Genomic DNA, 15,990 nt, shown 5'->3' with positions numbered 1-15,990 from the left:
AGCGGCGGTGATAGGTCTTTCTCTACCTCACCGGCCTGCAAAGCCTCGGCCCGTTCTCTCTGTTACCTCAAAATACAAGTCCTCTGCTTCCTCCCTCTTCAAAGTAGAATCTGATTTGTTGTGTGAGATGGGAACATGTGCAGGATGGTTGATAAATTCTCAAACCTTGGCCTGTCGAAATTCTCAAACCAAGGGATTTCTCAAATTCCAAATTCATATCACACCTTGTGAATCCTTGATTTCGTATGTCCTCACACAAGTTGATGTTGGGATATTTGGGCCTTTTGAGAGCAGTCAAAGAAGGCAACCATTGGGGAAGCGGTGGCACCGCCGACGAGTACAGAGGAAGTGTTAGGGGGGTTGATGGAGGACGAGAGAGTGCGAGGAGGGATGTGGTTGGGGTGATTATTATTATTTTATATAAGGTTATAATGGTAATTTACTCACTTAATCTAGATTATAATCTAGGGTATCAAACAACCAATTCATGATATCTATTTTTATATCTTAACTATCAAACACAAATCTACAAATACTTATCACTCATTATCTACGATACTTATATTGACCTAAACTATCTTGCCATATCATAACATACCTACCAAACGGACCCTAGGTTGAACAAAAAACTCAAGATAATAGATATGGGTCACAAGTAAATAAATTTAAAAATCGCTCTACGATAAACTCGAACCCGAACCCAAAACCTATAACCTTGGACATTAACCACATTATCTCCAGGCCAACAACACACAATTGATATCATATGAGGGTTTTACACCTCTTAAAAGTGGTTCTTGTTCAATTAAGTAAAAGTTGGAATGAGAGGTGGTAGACCACGTTTAGTAGATGTACTACGCCAACTCATTGATTTCCCACAACTTCTGGCATTTTTCAACTAAAAAAAACGGCAGGTTAAAGTTCAAGCACCACATATCGCAAAATCAATGAATTTGTGTAAGGGCAACTTACTATTTCTCAAACTGCAGCAGATATCATCAACTTGTTCAGCATGTACATGCCAATACTAAACCACCCAAACTTACATTACATGGTCGCAATCAATAAAATCATTATCGAAACTGCAACATGGAAGGAATCACGACATACTTCTCTCTGTTTAATCTGTAAATCCATTTATAAAGTGCTTAAAAACAGCCACAAAGTAGAGTGATCCCATTAATTCTTACTAGGCACTGCTTCTACTTTGAAACAGATCTAAGAAGATGCATGCTCAGATCTGCCTTGCAAGAATAGCTGTCGTATTCACCTGCAAAATCCAAAATTGGTCAACCATGATATTAAGTGGCTGCCTTGTTGGTTACAATAAAAACGGCTTCATAAACTGATTGTGGTAGTCTGCCAAAAAGTGTTACACTACAAAAACTGATCGTGTCACTTCATTGTGATGCATTTCACAATAAGTCATAAACCATTGACAGCGTTTGCAACTCTTCCCTTGCATAGTATAAACTATAAAGCAACAAATGCCTAAAGTTCAAATCCGTTGAGCATATATCTAACAGACCAATGAAGTACTCCTTTTATATAAATTATAAGCAGGTAATTCCAAAAAAGAAAAGGTTATCCACCTCAGCATCTCAGTTAAGACACATATTCAAGTTAAGACTGCACTTTTAAGTCGACATTGTAAGAAAATCACAAAGGATCGCAACATTGTAACCACTAAAAGTGAAGAAAAAAAAAACTTGCTATTCTGATCAATCCAATGTTGATAGAGCATAAAAGTGATGTGTGATAAAATTGATACAATGGATGGAATTTTTCACGTAATATCTTATTGATTAATGTCATGTCTCAAATATTTTATACTGCTCGTTATTGTTAATTGGACTTCGAATATGTTCCTTTGCCAGGTTTACTTAAATCCAATCTACTATATTGTGGGAGTTTCTAAGAACATCTTTCACTATTAACTAACTCATCAAGAAAAATTTCCTAATTACTTGAATCGCCCTCTTGAAGTTTTTTCATCGGAGCGGATCCATTACATCAGGAGAAAGGGACATGACATGAATGTTTTGCCTAAGTTCAAGATGTAAATAAATACATACCGTGTACATCTGAGTGCAGCACACTCTGTGGGCACTCGTAGCACTAACAAAGACATACCAGTAAATGTATGGTGGCAAGCACTCAATGAAGCATAACCTCCAATATTAGCTTATTAGTCTCTCTATTACCTCAATTTACAATTTCAAAAGGAAAAGACTACCCATTTTGGCATCAAACTACCGACAGTTTCCACCACAATTTTCGCTTACTTTTGTGACATTAAATGAAGTTCTCAGAATATCCATAAACTCAGGTTAACCGCTCAGACACTTTGGCTAATTTATCAGTGTTCCCAGATTTCTTTGTCAATATTATGGAGTCCAAGACTTTTTTGAAGCATCATTAGTGTCATCACAGGTAATAAAAGAAAATTAGATTAAATAGGAAAGAACAGCAAACCTCTATAAAGGGCAAGATAATGGTTCAGCTCTAAGAAACTGCATATGTTGCTCCAGCCTCTATCTGTATATTCCAATTTTCATCAATGTCTTCACCTTGCTTCAGTTACATGCAGTACGAAGGGTGTCATGAACTAACACCACTAAACAATTAAATAAAGCTTAATTACCAAACCACGGTGCTATTGGACACTTGGCAAAGTTGTCACATAATCTCCAACTCCAGAGTAGCATCAAGCCAAGGGTTTATTTGTATAATGGCCTGACAACTTTCACAGATCATCTTGCTTACTTGATCACTAAAAGGAATGAGCATTATGCAGAAAGCTAAGCAAGAACACAATCACAAAAATGCGATATCTTCCAGATAAGAATATTTCACTATTTCTCAGAATAATGGGAATACCTATCAGGAAAAGAACTATCAATCAGAATTTATTAACTGCAACTAGATAAGTTTATGGGCAGAGCAGGCTGTTCCATTCTTAGATGAAGATTCGAATGGAAGTACAAAGAATCCTCATTGTTACCCCCATGTCAAGAAGTTAAAGCATAACCTTGTAGACATTATAAATCCGCATTAGACTTTGAATATCTAAGATGAAACTGATTATGGAAACCATGTTAAAGTCATCGCACTAAATCATAATGACAAAAACAAAGCTACAGCGTGCACACGATTATGTACTTGCAATATGGCTATCAAAATGAAAGGAATATAGTACCCTCATATTACACAAAGAATAAAAAGTGGCATTTCAATTACTGCATGAGCCAAAAAGTACAAGAATTGACTTCACACCACCGTTTTGACATAAATTTGCAAAAGTATTTATAATAATAAAAACCCTACAAAGTCAAATGTTTTTTCTGGCAAACACACAGAGGCATATATATATATATAGACGAGAGAGACACTACCTTTCACATTAAATCAAATTCCAATATGATGGAAAACTACGGAATTGAGGTCGTATAATTACTGAAGAGAAAATAAGCTGTATATTGATTTTATCTGCTTTAATTTCAAGAAATCACCTCCATAAATTTTTGAATTTCAGCTAATATTTCAAGTTCCATAAAAGGTTTTAACATCTTTAGTACTAGCACAATGCCTTGTGAAGGGTAAATTATGAACACAATCTAATCTATTTTTTCTCTCCCAGCATACAGCATATCACCTGACACCAAAAATTGGTTTTTGAAGACAACTGTAGTTATGTCAGAATGAGCTCTATCTGCTGCAGATATCAGAATGATCATTGTTTGTCATACCATTCTCCACAAGGTCACGCGTTGTAGTTTGACATTCAGCTTCCTTGACCATGTCAGAGTTAGGAAAGATAGATACAGTTTCAAGAGTATTCAACACATTTTTTTTCGCTCCGCCAAGTTCAATAGGATCATTCCCTAAAAAAATCTTCTCGGCCATCTCTAAGTCTTTCAGGTGTGACTCAGGCACGGATCCTTGCAACTGCTTCTCCATATTAACAGTTGAAAGTGTATCAATGGATTTATCATCTAAATGAGACTTTTGATAGTCTAATCCATCCTCAGGGTTGGCCAAACAATAAGGACCTTCCCCGGTGCATTCAGTTTTGGCATTATTTTCTGAAAACAGTTCTGGCTTGCTGCTTTCAGCTGGACTATGACGAGGGCAGACAGGAGGCGTCTTATTGAGACACATGTGGCATCTAAAGCCAATAACGTTTTCAATTTTATCAGCTCCAAGATCCAGAGCATCTCCATGAAACCAATCTGCAGGTAATTGCCCAAGGAGTAAAAAAAAAACAAGGTCAATGAAGTAACTAAAGACTTCAATTAAGAGAATCAATGCCAAATCAGTTGACAAAATTTTCTTTCTAGGGCTTTGCCAAATACAAGTTCTATAGAGAAAAATCATTGCACAACAAGATATTAACTTAACAGGCACTACTGCACAAAAGAGCCACTATATGAACTCAAGAGTTAAAAAGGAAAGAGAGCTTCTTAGAAAAGAACTTAGGTAGGCAGACACTAGTGGGTGGCGGTATAAATGAAGTTCAATAGTGCATATAAACAATAATCTAAAGATTACCTCCACAAATTTCACAACCCACATAATTCAGTTTAGAATTATGTTCCACTTCGCGGCACAGGCTGCATTTAGTCTTATTGAGGATGCAATCTACCTCACCTGAAAGGACAAGAAGCTTCCTATTCCTGAGATGCCTTTCATCACCAGGCTTTCTTGAGAGTCGTAGACCGTTCAACCAATAACTGCTCGTAACAGGCGTCCTCTGTTTCTTGCAACTATTGTTCTTGGGCTTCTTAGACTTGTACTTGTCCGATTTAGGCTTTCTTCCCCTTTTTCTTTTTTTTACCTTACTGTTCTGCACTGGAAGTTTTGCAATACGTTCAGCATTCCTAGCCGAACGACGCAAAGGAACAACAAAAGGAACACCTTTTTTGCTTTTAGAATTCACTAGTAGCTTAGCTTTCCCCTTTTTTCTCCCTCTCCCTGAGCGTATCAGTTTTACACTTTTTGATGCATTCTTAAGTTTTGTGGACTCAGATTTCCCCTTCCTTGCATCAGTTTTCACAAACTTCAGATCCTGACATTTATGGCAAGTATATTTACACTGAGTAGTGATATATCCAGCAGATTTCCGAACATGTCGTTTATGGAAAAAGCCTGAAATTTAAGTAACAAACAAATTGCTGTTATGTTCCATGTAAAAGATAAGAGACAGCTATAAGAAAATGTTCAGAGAAGTACGCAAAGATAACATTTAGTTACTGATTTCTCATGCCATCATGGCTGCATCAGAAATCCTTTAGCTACCCATCCATTATTACCAATTACAAGCCTCCAGTAATAGAACTCAACAAAACGAAAACATAAATCTAAACAGACATTGCAGCAGTAACTGTTAGGGTAATAAGAGTGTCATAACCGGGGGGCGGGGGCGGGGCCGGGGCCGGGGGGATGATAATAATAATAACAACATCAACATCTACAACAACAACAACAATAATAACAATAACATTGATAAAGCAAGCTGAGGATTTACCTTTGCAATGCTGGCAGCTCACTGCTTCCCTGTATATCAACACAAGATACCGGATCAGGGACCTTGAAAATTCACACAACCAAATATGAAATGAAAAATCATTTGGAAAAAGCCCTTTTTTGTGTGAGAGCAGAAGATGCCTGCACATATTTTGGTGTCCAGCAGAAAACTATAATCATTTGCCCATCAAAACAAATAATCACAAAGCATCTATTCGCAACTATTCTTATCTTACAGAATACTGGATATATTTTTCCTTTAAACAGAACACTAATGTTCAAGGCTTTATAATCAACTAAAGAAAAGGAGTTCATCAAGTAAGCTCTGAGAAGTCATTTCTAGGAGAAAGATTTACCTGCTTCAAAATAATATAACCAAAATATATCACTGTATAATACCTGATCAGCACATCTTTTTTACAATGCACACACTGATAATAGTCCAATCTTTCTGCTCTTGAGAAAAGATAAGAAAATCCTTTTTCCTTTAAGGGCTTCTTCATTACTCCACTGCTCTCACTAAATTTTCCAGACTTCATGGTATTGGACTTGCGAGCAATTCTTTTCTCCTCGAAAGCTTTCACGAGGTGCAATGGAACGTGAGACTCTTCAAGCCAATATCTTTTCTTCTCATTTGAGGAATCTTCAGGCTTGGATCCATGTTTGACAACAACATCAGGAATGAACCTTCTTTTGCCAAAATCCAGAAGGTACCTGACCGCAGCTCCCTCAGAACACTTCCTACGAACTATAACCTTCTTAAATGACCTGACAGGTTTTTTTGAGTCCATCTCTATCTTCAAGAGAAGCTTGTTATTTCCAATATCATCCCATCGAATATTAGCATCCAGCTCCCTAACCTGCAAACATGATAAGATTCATTACCTCTCAGTTCGTATTAACAAAACATTACAATGGCAAGTATATCCCTAGTATTTCCTCGTTGAAAGGTTAGTTCTGGGCGTCATTAGAGAGGGACATAGCTCCCAATGTGTAGTTTCCATCTGCAGACTGATATTATAGTTATACACAATTTGGACAAACCCCACAAATACAAAGACAAGCTGCATCAAAAAGTATTGTTCTGGCATTCATAAATATTGTCCTTTGCGTTAGATAGAACCAAGACAGCATTAGGAATTAGGTGAAATAAACATGCCTGCAGAGCAAGCTGTTCCACACTTCTTGAGGTCTCAACAGCAGCTCTCCAGGAATCGTATTTAGTTCTCTTAGCATACTCTCCACTGTCAGGATACAGTATGCCAGGTATCTTCCTGCGTCCACCTGCAACAGCTCAACAAAGAAAAGTTCGGTCAACTGCTTACTTGACAGAGATCACAAGTCGAAGTGAGACTATGAACCTTGTCGGGCAGCTTTGGAAGCCAAAGAGTGAGGCAAAACCTTCCAATTGAAGAGTGTGCGTGAGCCCCTTCCACCCCTCCACCAGAATAAACTAAGACCAGTTGCAGCATTTGAAGATGGTCCGCTCACATCAGAAGACTTGGCTCTTTTCCTGCTAATTCCGTGTTTTGATGATGCTCGTGCAGAACTGCTGATAATATGAGTAGCAGAGCCAACCGTAGCAACAGAATCGACATGCTTTCTCCAGTCAGCAGATAGTGCTAGATGATGCAAATTTGACTCTAGCTGGTGCCAAAAGTCGAAAATTGGAGATGCAACAGCAACGATTGGAAGGAAAAGCAAAAAAAACTTCAGCCTACAAGATAAGATGACTAAAACCACAGACAAAATGACAATTTATTTCCTAATGATACATCATCAGGTTTGAAATGAAAGATGTTAAAATTCCAAATTTCAAGACAACGAACAATCAATTAAAGGCTACGAACATGAAAGTATGAACATATACCTTGAAGGTTGAATTGTGTTAGTTTTACCCCTCATAGTATCACCATGTGATCATCATACATGTCAATTAATTCCATTCATAAGCCCCTAAAACTTTTGAGAGATAAGTCGAGATTTATGTAAAGTTCTCAAAGTAGTTTATGATTATCAGAGAGAAGGAAAAGGAAGAAATGGAATTCATCCTAGGAAAGGAAACAAAAGAATTTTAATCATAATACCAGATAGGCAATAGAGATTAAACTCTTGAAGAAACTCTTTACATTATTGACACAGGAAACTAAGCCAATTCAAAAAAAGAAAAAGCCTAAGCAAGTATAATATTCTTATTTATTGAGTTATAAACATTTGTTTGGGCTTTAACATAATGATTGTAACACAATACACTGTCATGAAGATTATAATCCAGATTCAAGCTCTTGTACACTAATCATCCATCTTTCTATCCAATCAACCATTTCCATTATATTTACTGAATATATTATATGCTATCAGACAAGATATAGATAATCGGAAAAGGCTTGACTTATGTGGCTATCAAGTTTCCCAAACCTTATGTGCTTGCTGATCAAACACTTGCTGTTTAATCATTCCCTTGTTTTAACTGTAAGTTACTTTTAGTATTATCATTTAAGATTAGATTATCCTTTCAAAGGGCCAGACCCTTTAACTTAACCAATAAAATCAACAAACTGATCTAAACAACGAAAATCATAATACAGGATCAGAAGGTATATGTGCTTAGGGAAACCCAAAAGGTTATATAAATACCTTGAGCAGCAACTTTTTCAACAAAGCAATATCAGTTGCTCCACAAACACTGGCATGCCAAAGCATGGAATAGTCTGGATTTAACCATGGGCCCAACAGAAGTCCCTGCAGATGATCTTCCATGCATATAATGTGGCACATGACATCAATCAGATGGTTCTTCACATTTTTTTGTGACTGGATTCCTAAAGCTTCGGACGAAAATTTCTCTACTGCTGGAATACTATCATTCATAGAAAATAAGCACTCCCTTTCTTCTTCAGTAACCCTGCAATAGAGGCACCATCCACACCTTTCTTTCCTTGAGGTCATGTTTGAATTTTGAATATTTGACCAAGAAAATTCAACAGATCTATTTGATACAATCTTCAGTTGTCCAGCTAAAACTTCTTCAATAGATCTTGGGGCATCACCAGAGGTCTTATCTGATGATTTACGAGAATATTCTTCGTAAAAAGCTGAAGCTGTACGAGCAAACTCATAGCAGTTCATATAATTTGTCCCATAATGCACTTCTACTTTAGAGTTTATGGAATACGGTTTATGGCTAGAACTTTTAGAACGAATATTCTTCTCTTTTTCAAGTTTCTCTGGAATATCACAACAATCTGAAGTATCAAAGCATCTTTTTGTACACTCTAGCACACTTTCCTTTGGGTTATCGGTCTTCATTGAAGTCTGAGAGACTTCAGCTGATCCTTCAGAACTTGCTAAATGATTTTCCATCTTCGATCCATTGTTGCCAGTCTCCAGCAATGCTGTAACACGCTCAGCATTTAGAAGTTCTTCATTACTGGAATAAATAGTCACCATAGACTTTTCATCTGACCTTTTTTTAGAACATGTATCTTTCCTGATAATGGCTTCTGAAGGTACTAAAAGCATATCTGGTATTTGCCCGTTTTCAGGAAAAGCTGACTGTATAGAGCAAGATCGAGTGTCCAAATCATTTTTGGTACCACAACTTCCACGACTTACATTCCAATTCTTACAGATAGCATTAATCAATTTGTCGTAGATGCATGGCGACGACTCTAGGGCTTCAATCAGTGCAGTTAAGTCATTTCTATTGTAGGCACCAAACATGTATTCATCATTGCATGACTCTAACCTGCAAAGCACCAGGGGAGTCAATATATATTCCATGGACATTGATAAAAATATTTAACAATAATTATGATGCAAATCATGCAATTACTTGTAGAGCCATAAACTTCAAGCGCACAATACAAGATGTTACTTGTCTATCTAAAGATGGTCATGGTGCTACTTCACAAGTAAAAGAAACAAACTAAAGTATTAAAATAAAATTCAAAAACATGCTACTGGACCTTTTAGGTTAAGCCTTAGCTAAGAAAAATTGAACTAACATTATGATGATCTGATTAAAATGACACTAGCAGTTTGCTTAGTTTCTACTGTTCATATGATGCAGAAAATTTCAGCCTATAAAACTAATTCAAAAGATATCAGGGCAATATTATTGATAACATATGGCATCAAATGTTTCTGAGAAAAATGAAAAGCTATAATAACTAAAGCATCCATTCTAAAGCTTACAAACTGGTCAGCTATAATCAACAGAGTAGATTCATCTCGTACATTCACGGTGATTGCTGTGCAAAAACTAATGGTAGAAGTCCAACTGGAGTTCAATGGGGTTGAATTAGAGAAAGTGTCAAATGGCCAAGTCAAATTAGAAGTGAATTGATGAAAGATCTTTGGCAATTTTATGGAGGTAACTAGAACTTCAAATTGAACCAGACCCCAATATTGTCAACACAGTCAAATTTTTATTCCTATGTGACAGAGACCTCTGACTAACCAAAGGCCATCACAATTGGATAAGTCAAAAGGAAAATAAATGTCCAAGATGTATGTGACCAGGAAAATAAAAGAAAGCCCGGACAAATATATATGAAGAAACCCAAGAGACCACTCAAGAGTCCATGAACAAAGCTTCTACAAGGTCATACTACCGACCTCTAATCAAACAGCAAGGTGTCACCACCACTATATTAAATTTGATTAAGTAAATTGAATGCATGAGATAGGCAAAACGAAAACCAAGACTGAGGTCACAGATGAAAAGAATGTCATCACTTGTATCAAAGATGAAACAAGACTCTTACGAAGACATCACCTGAAAATGATTCTACAGCTACTTCTACTATATTGCCCTAATATATAAGTTATGAGACACGGTACATATTCAGGTTTTCCAACACATTTGATACTGCCACAGAATGAAAATATCACCAGTGAAAACCATAAGTAACTCAAAAAGTTTTTTTGTTGAGATGAGACTTGTTGGAACATTGAAACCTCACCTCAGCATGATGCAGGACCCAAATAAAAGGCACTTAGGCAATCCTTCTTTTATGACTAATTTACATCTATGGTGTAAGAAAAAGGCTTGAAGCTCCTGGAAAAATGCATGTCAGCTCTAGTTTTGAGCCTGATTTAAATGTTTACAATACAGCTATGCTATTTGTGGTACTCCTTCCAGAAGAAGCATGACTACAGAATCAAATCATTCAATACATAAAACTTGGAAGACATAAGCTAGAAATATTTGGAACCTCATATACTCTTGAAATAAAATAGCAAGAAAAAAAAAGAAAAAGAAACCCTCTAAATTGAAACAATTTGGATGACAGCATAACTAAGAGCACAATTTTCCTAGACTGTAGGGATAAATGATATTGGTTATGTAATATAAATCACCCGAGTTGATTGAGATCAGTAACAACTGAGAAACTTTACAGTTTTAAGTTAGCTCCATCAAGATTAACTTTTAAAGAAGTGACAATCATGACCCACATATTTATTAGTAAAATGATTGCATATGGTCACGATTTCTAGTCCATGATAAGTTATCAAGCTGACAAGCGTCTTCTATGCAGAATGAGATGAGTGTTTCATGGGACATCCTACTATTAATTGATCAAATACAAAGACACTTGCCGTCAGAGCTTTTCACTGATTCCCGTTACAGAATCAATAATGCAGCAATCAAATAAACAGCTCACACAAAATTTTAACATGGAATAAGGTTTTTTATTAATTTAGAGTACTTAGGATAGAATAAGAGCATGATATTAGTATCTAATAAAAGCCAATGCATCCTTTGACCCAGCTTACTAGAAGAGTATGAGAAAGCTAAACAGCGTAACCACTTTACTTAAACAATGTAATCAAACAATGTCATCAGTATTGACACTCTCGCCTTTTCTTCACGATCAGTCTTAACATGTATAATCCAGATGATCAAGAAACCACTTAAACATCAAACAAGCTTTTGTGCTATTAGTCTTAACAAATGTATAAGGTTGTACTTGTGTGCTATTAGTATTCACTGGCCACCACTTAACATCAAACAAGCTGAGCTTCACTGAGTTCTGAATTACATAGCAGCAGTACTATGAAGAACAAAAGACCATGAGGGCCACCAACTCATAGATAAGAATTTTACCTGCGGAGATTTGATTCATTTGAATAGAAATACATTTAGATAAGACTTATGTGCAAAGTAAATGAAATATAGTCTCAAACTTGAAATTTACAACTAATTTAAACAGAATATTTTGCAAAGCACAGTAAACAACAAACTATTTAAGATTTATATGGTTATAATTGGCATAAGATGGCAATGCTTATCTTTGTAATTATGGTAAAACTGAAAAGAAAGTTAGGTATCTTACTAGAAATACAACTATATATGCACCAGTGAGAGCATCAGATGGGAGAGATCATAATATCGACCACAAAACTCACTTATGTACATGTACTGGGTAAAAATGAAAAATGTGTGCTGAACTTCAAAATAAAGCAAAGAATATTAAGGGATAACTTTTCCTTTTGTCCCTTCTTCCAGTGCCATAAGAATTCACGACTCATTAATTTAGTACAACTCAAACATATATAATGCAGGTAAAAGTTACTATTAACTTGTAGAAAAAATAATTTCATGCAATGTCTTAGCTAACTATAAAGCGGGACTTACACCAATAGGTAACCACAGCTGCTATAGTACAGTCGTCCATAGGGATCAATCCCCAACAGTTCTGCCCCTCGAGTTGACTTACTCACTTTCATCCAAGGCTTATCCCTTTCAATCACACATTCAGGGCAATACCAATCACCCTCAGGCAACATGCTGCTGACAACCCCTACACACCTTGAATGGAATGCTGCAGGGCAGCCATCACAGCATATCAAGTTCCCATCCATCTTACACAGACAGCATTCATCACTGTTCCAATCTGCAGGTTCCTCAGCATCATCTCCTGTAATGCAGGAAGTGCTAGCAACATCAACTATGCTCTTTCTTTTTCTGCTGCTCTCAAGTTTCATATTTCGGTCCAAATCTGTTTGCCTATCTGTTGCAAGAATCCTTCTGTTCAGCTCCAACTTAAAGGCCTCCGTTTCAATTACATCATCACAGAGATGCTGCAGGATCTCAACCTTTGCTGAGATCGGCAGTTTGTAATAGTCATTCTGAAAAAACTTTAGTTGACAAAGATCTAAACCAGGAATACAACCAGGACTGTGCAACAACAGATACTCAACAACATACATTGGCCATGTAATCAAGTCAAGAAAATCCCAATTAAGCGACCTAGACAATATTGCGATGAAAATATAAGTATATAACGAAATGGATTTCAAATGTAAATGATTGATTTCTAGCAGGAAGTGAAGATATTACCTCAAACAATCAGATGCAGAGACAACGCCTTCAGCTGCCAGGGTCTCCAAATGTTTCCGTAATGTTTTTAGAAGAGAAACATGAATGAAGTCGAACAATAATGATGAATCACTAGATTTAACAGAGGCTACAAAATCATCCAGCTTGAAGGGGCTTAGAAATAACAAAGTACTAAATGACCTCAGAAACGTATAAACAGAAACCAAATGAAACAGCGAAACTCCAATTAAGTCCATGTCGCAAGAAGGTGGTGGCAACTTCACCTTGGGTGGAAGAGCAACATGATCGGAAAAACTTGCTCGAGCTGTCACCGTAACCCTTTCTTGAGACACATTGCTTATGGCTGGAGAAGAGAACTGTTGATTGATGCCAACCAACTCTGTTTCGTTAAATACTTGGTCTACATCAGATAAAGCAGCTCTTTTTGCTCTACGACTGCTCCTTCTCAAACCAGTCTCAGGAGTTGTCAAGGTAACTTCATTATTCGGTAACTCTCTTTTCTTCCTACCTCTTCTCCCTCTCAATACTGTTTCTGAGACTCCATTATCACGATCGACTAAATCACTGACATTTTTCGATGGGGTTTCATCTCTTCTTTCCAACTCTAAGTTCATATTCCTTGTTTCAATATCCAATTGTGTGGCCACTTCAATACTGTTATCTGATACATTTTTTTTCTTTCTACCCCTTCTCTTGACTTGCGCAGCTAATGGAGCCACATTCTCAATATTAGCCACACCATTATCAACCACATCGGCACAGTTCTTCAATTGGCTATCTTCTTTCTTGTCTATGTGAACTACAGGATCCACCTTATCTCCATCTGCATTCTCTAAAACTCCCACGGCATCATCCTCCACCAACTCTTCCTTCATCTGCATATTTTCTCTAGAACAACCATTTTCACCCACTCCCAGTCGTGCATCACAACCTTCCAAAATTCTCACCTCATCCTCCATTAGTTGTAAATTCAGGTCAAAGCATCGCCCTTCTCTCTCATCACTCAATTTCTCAAAACCCTCATTTACATCCAAATTCAAATCAATCATTTTATTTCTTTCCAGGGAGTCATCTTTAATACTCTCCTTATTCAGGTGTAACCCCTCGTCCAGCTCTAAATTCACCCCCTCATTCAAATCTAAGCCATGCAGTTTAGTCCCATCACCATGCACATTACCCCCATGACCATCATCACGCAAACAATTAACGGCATCATCATTCAAATCTAGTCTTTCAGTCAAATTCAAGTCAAATGCCCCAGAGTCCCCATCTCTATCTACTAAACTGTAAGAAATTGCCCCATCTGTTGAATTATCATCATCTTTACCTGTTACACCAATGCGCCGTCGCTTCTTCGGCTTGCGCCCCAGCCTCCCAGCAGACGATCCCGACGGCTGCGGCGGCGGAGGCTCGGCGGACATCGAGAGTAAAGAGACTTCCGTCAACTCCAATTCCTCGGAATCTCCGTCGTCGTATACGATCTTGAAAAACCCAGTCGCCGCGTCGTATGCCTTTACCAAACCGAAGAACGTCCCGTGCCCTTTGAACTCCTTCTTCACCCGTCTGCCCACATAGTCCATCCCCCAATTTCAGAAAGAAAAAAAATATCCTAAAAAAGTTAAGAAGCCGAAGTTGAATTGAGAAAATGAAGAATTAGTCAGTGCGAGAAACCCCAGCAGAATTGATCTGCAAAAAGCCCTATGGGTAGAGAGAGAAGATGGTTGAGGGGTTTTGTTTCTCTCTCTAAAATGGGGAAAGGAAAAGTTCGGTGTGCTGATGGTGTGAGGGAGTAGGGACCACATAAGATACAGTGCACACGAAATGTGAAGGGGCCTTTTACGTTGGTTTCAAAATAAATTCCCAAGTACAACTATCGCGGCGGAATGTACTACTCTCGTTGCTTGGATTTCGAACAAAATACAGATTAAAGATGAACTCTCTCCTCTTTTTCCGTTTTTCTTTTTCCAGTTCAAATATGAATTCTTACATTCGTATTTGAAAAGAAAAAAAAAGTCGAAGAAAGAAGATGAATTCTTTATTAATGAAATTTCCTAATTTTAAGGAATAGATTTTGTCAAGTATTTGTCGTGGATTCGTATAGTCATTTTAATCCTGATTTTTGAAGATTTTTGGGTAAGAAAATATTATACAAAACATTGTCGAAGATTTTTGGGTAAGAAAACATTACAAAAATTATGGTCATAGTGTAAAAGACGATGAGTGCTAAAGTTGAATTCTATTTTCTTTTTTTACTTTCATAGTGGATTCTATGTTTCTAAAACTGGATTCTAGAACTTCTAAATAAGGAAAAAATAAAAATAAATTGGAATCTTGGGTTAAATTTTGACTATTTGATTTATTTACTTTTTTAAATAAATTGTAAGGAAATACTTTCTTCATCCGTAAAAAATTATAATATGATTTAAAATATAAATTTTAATAATTAATTATGAGACATATATAAAGTAGAGAAAGTGCAATCAACTTCGAGTAGAAAAAGAGACTCACCAAAATTGATGTGTTAAATAATTGAGTTTTTTATATGGGATAATAGCCCCTAAATAGTCTAACACTTTCATATATTACTAATTTTATACATGAACTTAAAATTTCTACCCCAACTACACCAATTTTTATTTATTTATTTATTGCACAAGATGCAGTGAATGAATGCTGAGGTGGAAGTCAAAACTGTTTATATGGTTGAAACTGGAGCCTTCCTCAACGATATAACTTAACATTAGGTAGATTACACTACAACTTCACAAAAATGTATAAACAAATTAACAAGAAGTGAGACATGCAGCCATAAAAGTTGGTGTTCATATTTCTTTTAGAATTGTCCATGGATGCACATCCCACTTCTTGTTGATTTATTAATATATTTATGTGTTCATGTAGTGTAATCTACAAATGTTAAACTACGTCCTTTAGGAAGACTTTCGTTTCAGTCAGATACACAGTTCTGACTTCCACCTCAACTTTTATTCGCTGAAATGTGTGAAAATTCGTGTATTTTGGTGCTATTACCCATTGTTTATAAGTATTAAGTGTGAATATATTTTAAAATATAAGGGGTACTTTTTGAAAAATGAAATGCTACAATTGTTGTGCAC

At 36.6% G+C, this 15,990-nt stretch overlaps 1 protein-coding gene across 5 annotated transcripts; it reads right to left on the bottom strand.

Moving 5' to 3' along the window:
• Window positions 1-934: 934 nt before the first annotated feature.
• On the bottom strand, window positions 935-14,662 carry LOC131007116 (DDT domain-containing protein PTM-like). Of its 5 annotated transcripts, none has more exons than XM_057934272.1 (12): window positions 12,875-14,662; window positions 12,170-12,784; window positions 8,164-9,274; window positions 6,888-7,173; window positions 6,686-6,810; window positions 5,926-6,386; window positions 5,528-5,556; window positions 4,552-5,148; window positions 3,656-4,232; window positions 2,645-2,880; window positions 2,476-2,538; window positions 935-1,270 (listed from the first exon to the last, which is right to left on the bottom strand). In XM_057934272.1, the coding sequence occupies exons 1-9, from the start codon at window positions 14,452-14,454 to the stop codon at window positions 3,709-3,711; spliced, it is 5,328 nt and encodes a 1,775-aa protein (XP_057790255.1). In that variant the 5' UTR covers window positions 14,455-14,662; the 3' UTR covers window positions 935-1,270; window positions 2,476-2,538; window positions 2,645-2,880; window positions 3,656-3,708. The 5 variants fall into 5 exon arrangements, with proteins under 5 accessions (XP_057790255.1, XP_057790257.1, XP_057790256.1 ...); XM_057934274.1 differs by having other exon boundaries at window positions 2,645-2,736; window positions 3,750-4,232; XM_057934273.1 differs by having other exon boundaries at window positions 935-2,538; window positions 2,645-2,736.
• Between the last annotated feature and the right edge of the window lie 1,328 nt (window positions 14,663-15,990).

This window comes from Salvia miltiorrhiza, chromosome 1 (genome assembly GCF_028751815.1).
Source record: "Salvia miltiorrhiza cultivar Shanhuang (shh) chromosome 1, IMPLAD_Smil_shh, whole genome shotgun sequence".
In the NCBI taxonomy this organism is placed as follows: Eukaryota; Viridiplantae; Streptophyta; class Magnoliopsida; order Lamiales; family Lamiaceae; genus Salvia; species Salvia miltiorrhiza.
Note: the sequence above shows the minus strand (reverse complement) of the source record. Positions and strands in the feature narration are given on the sequence as shown.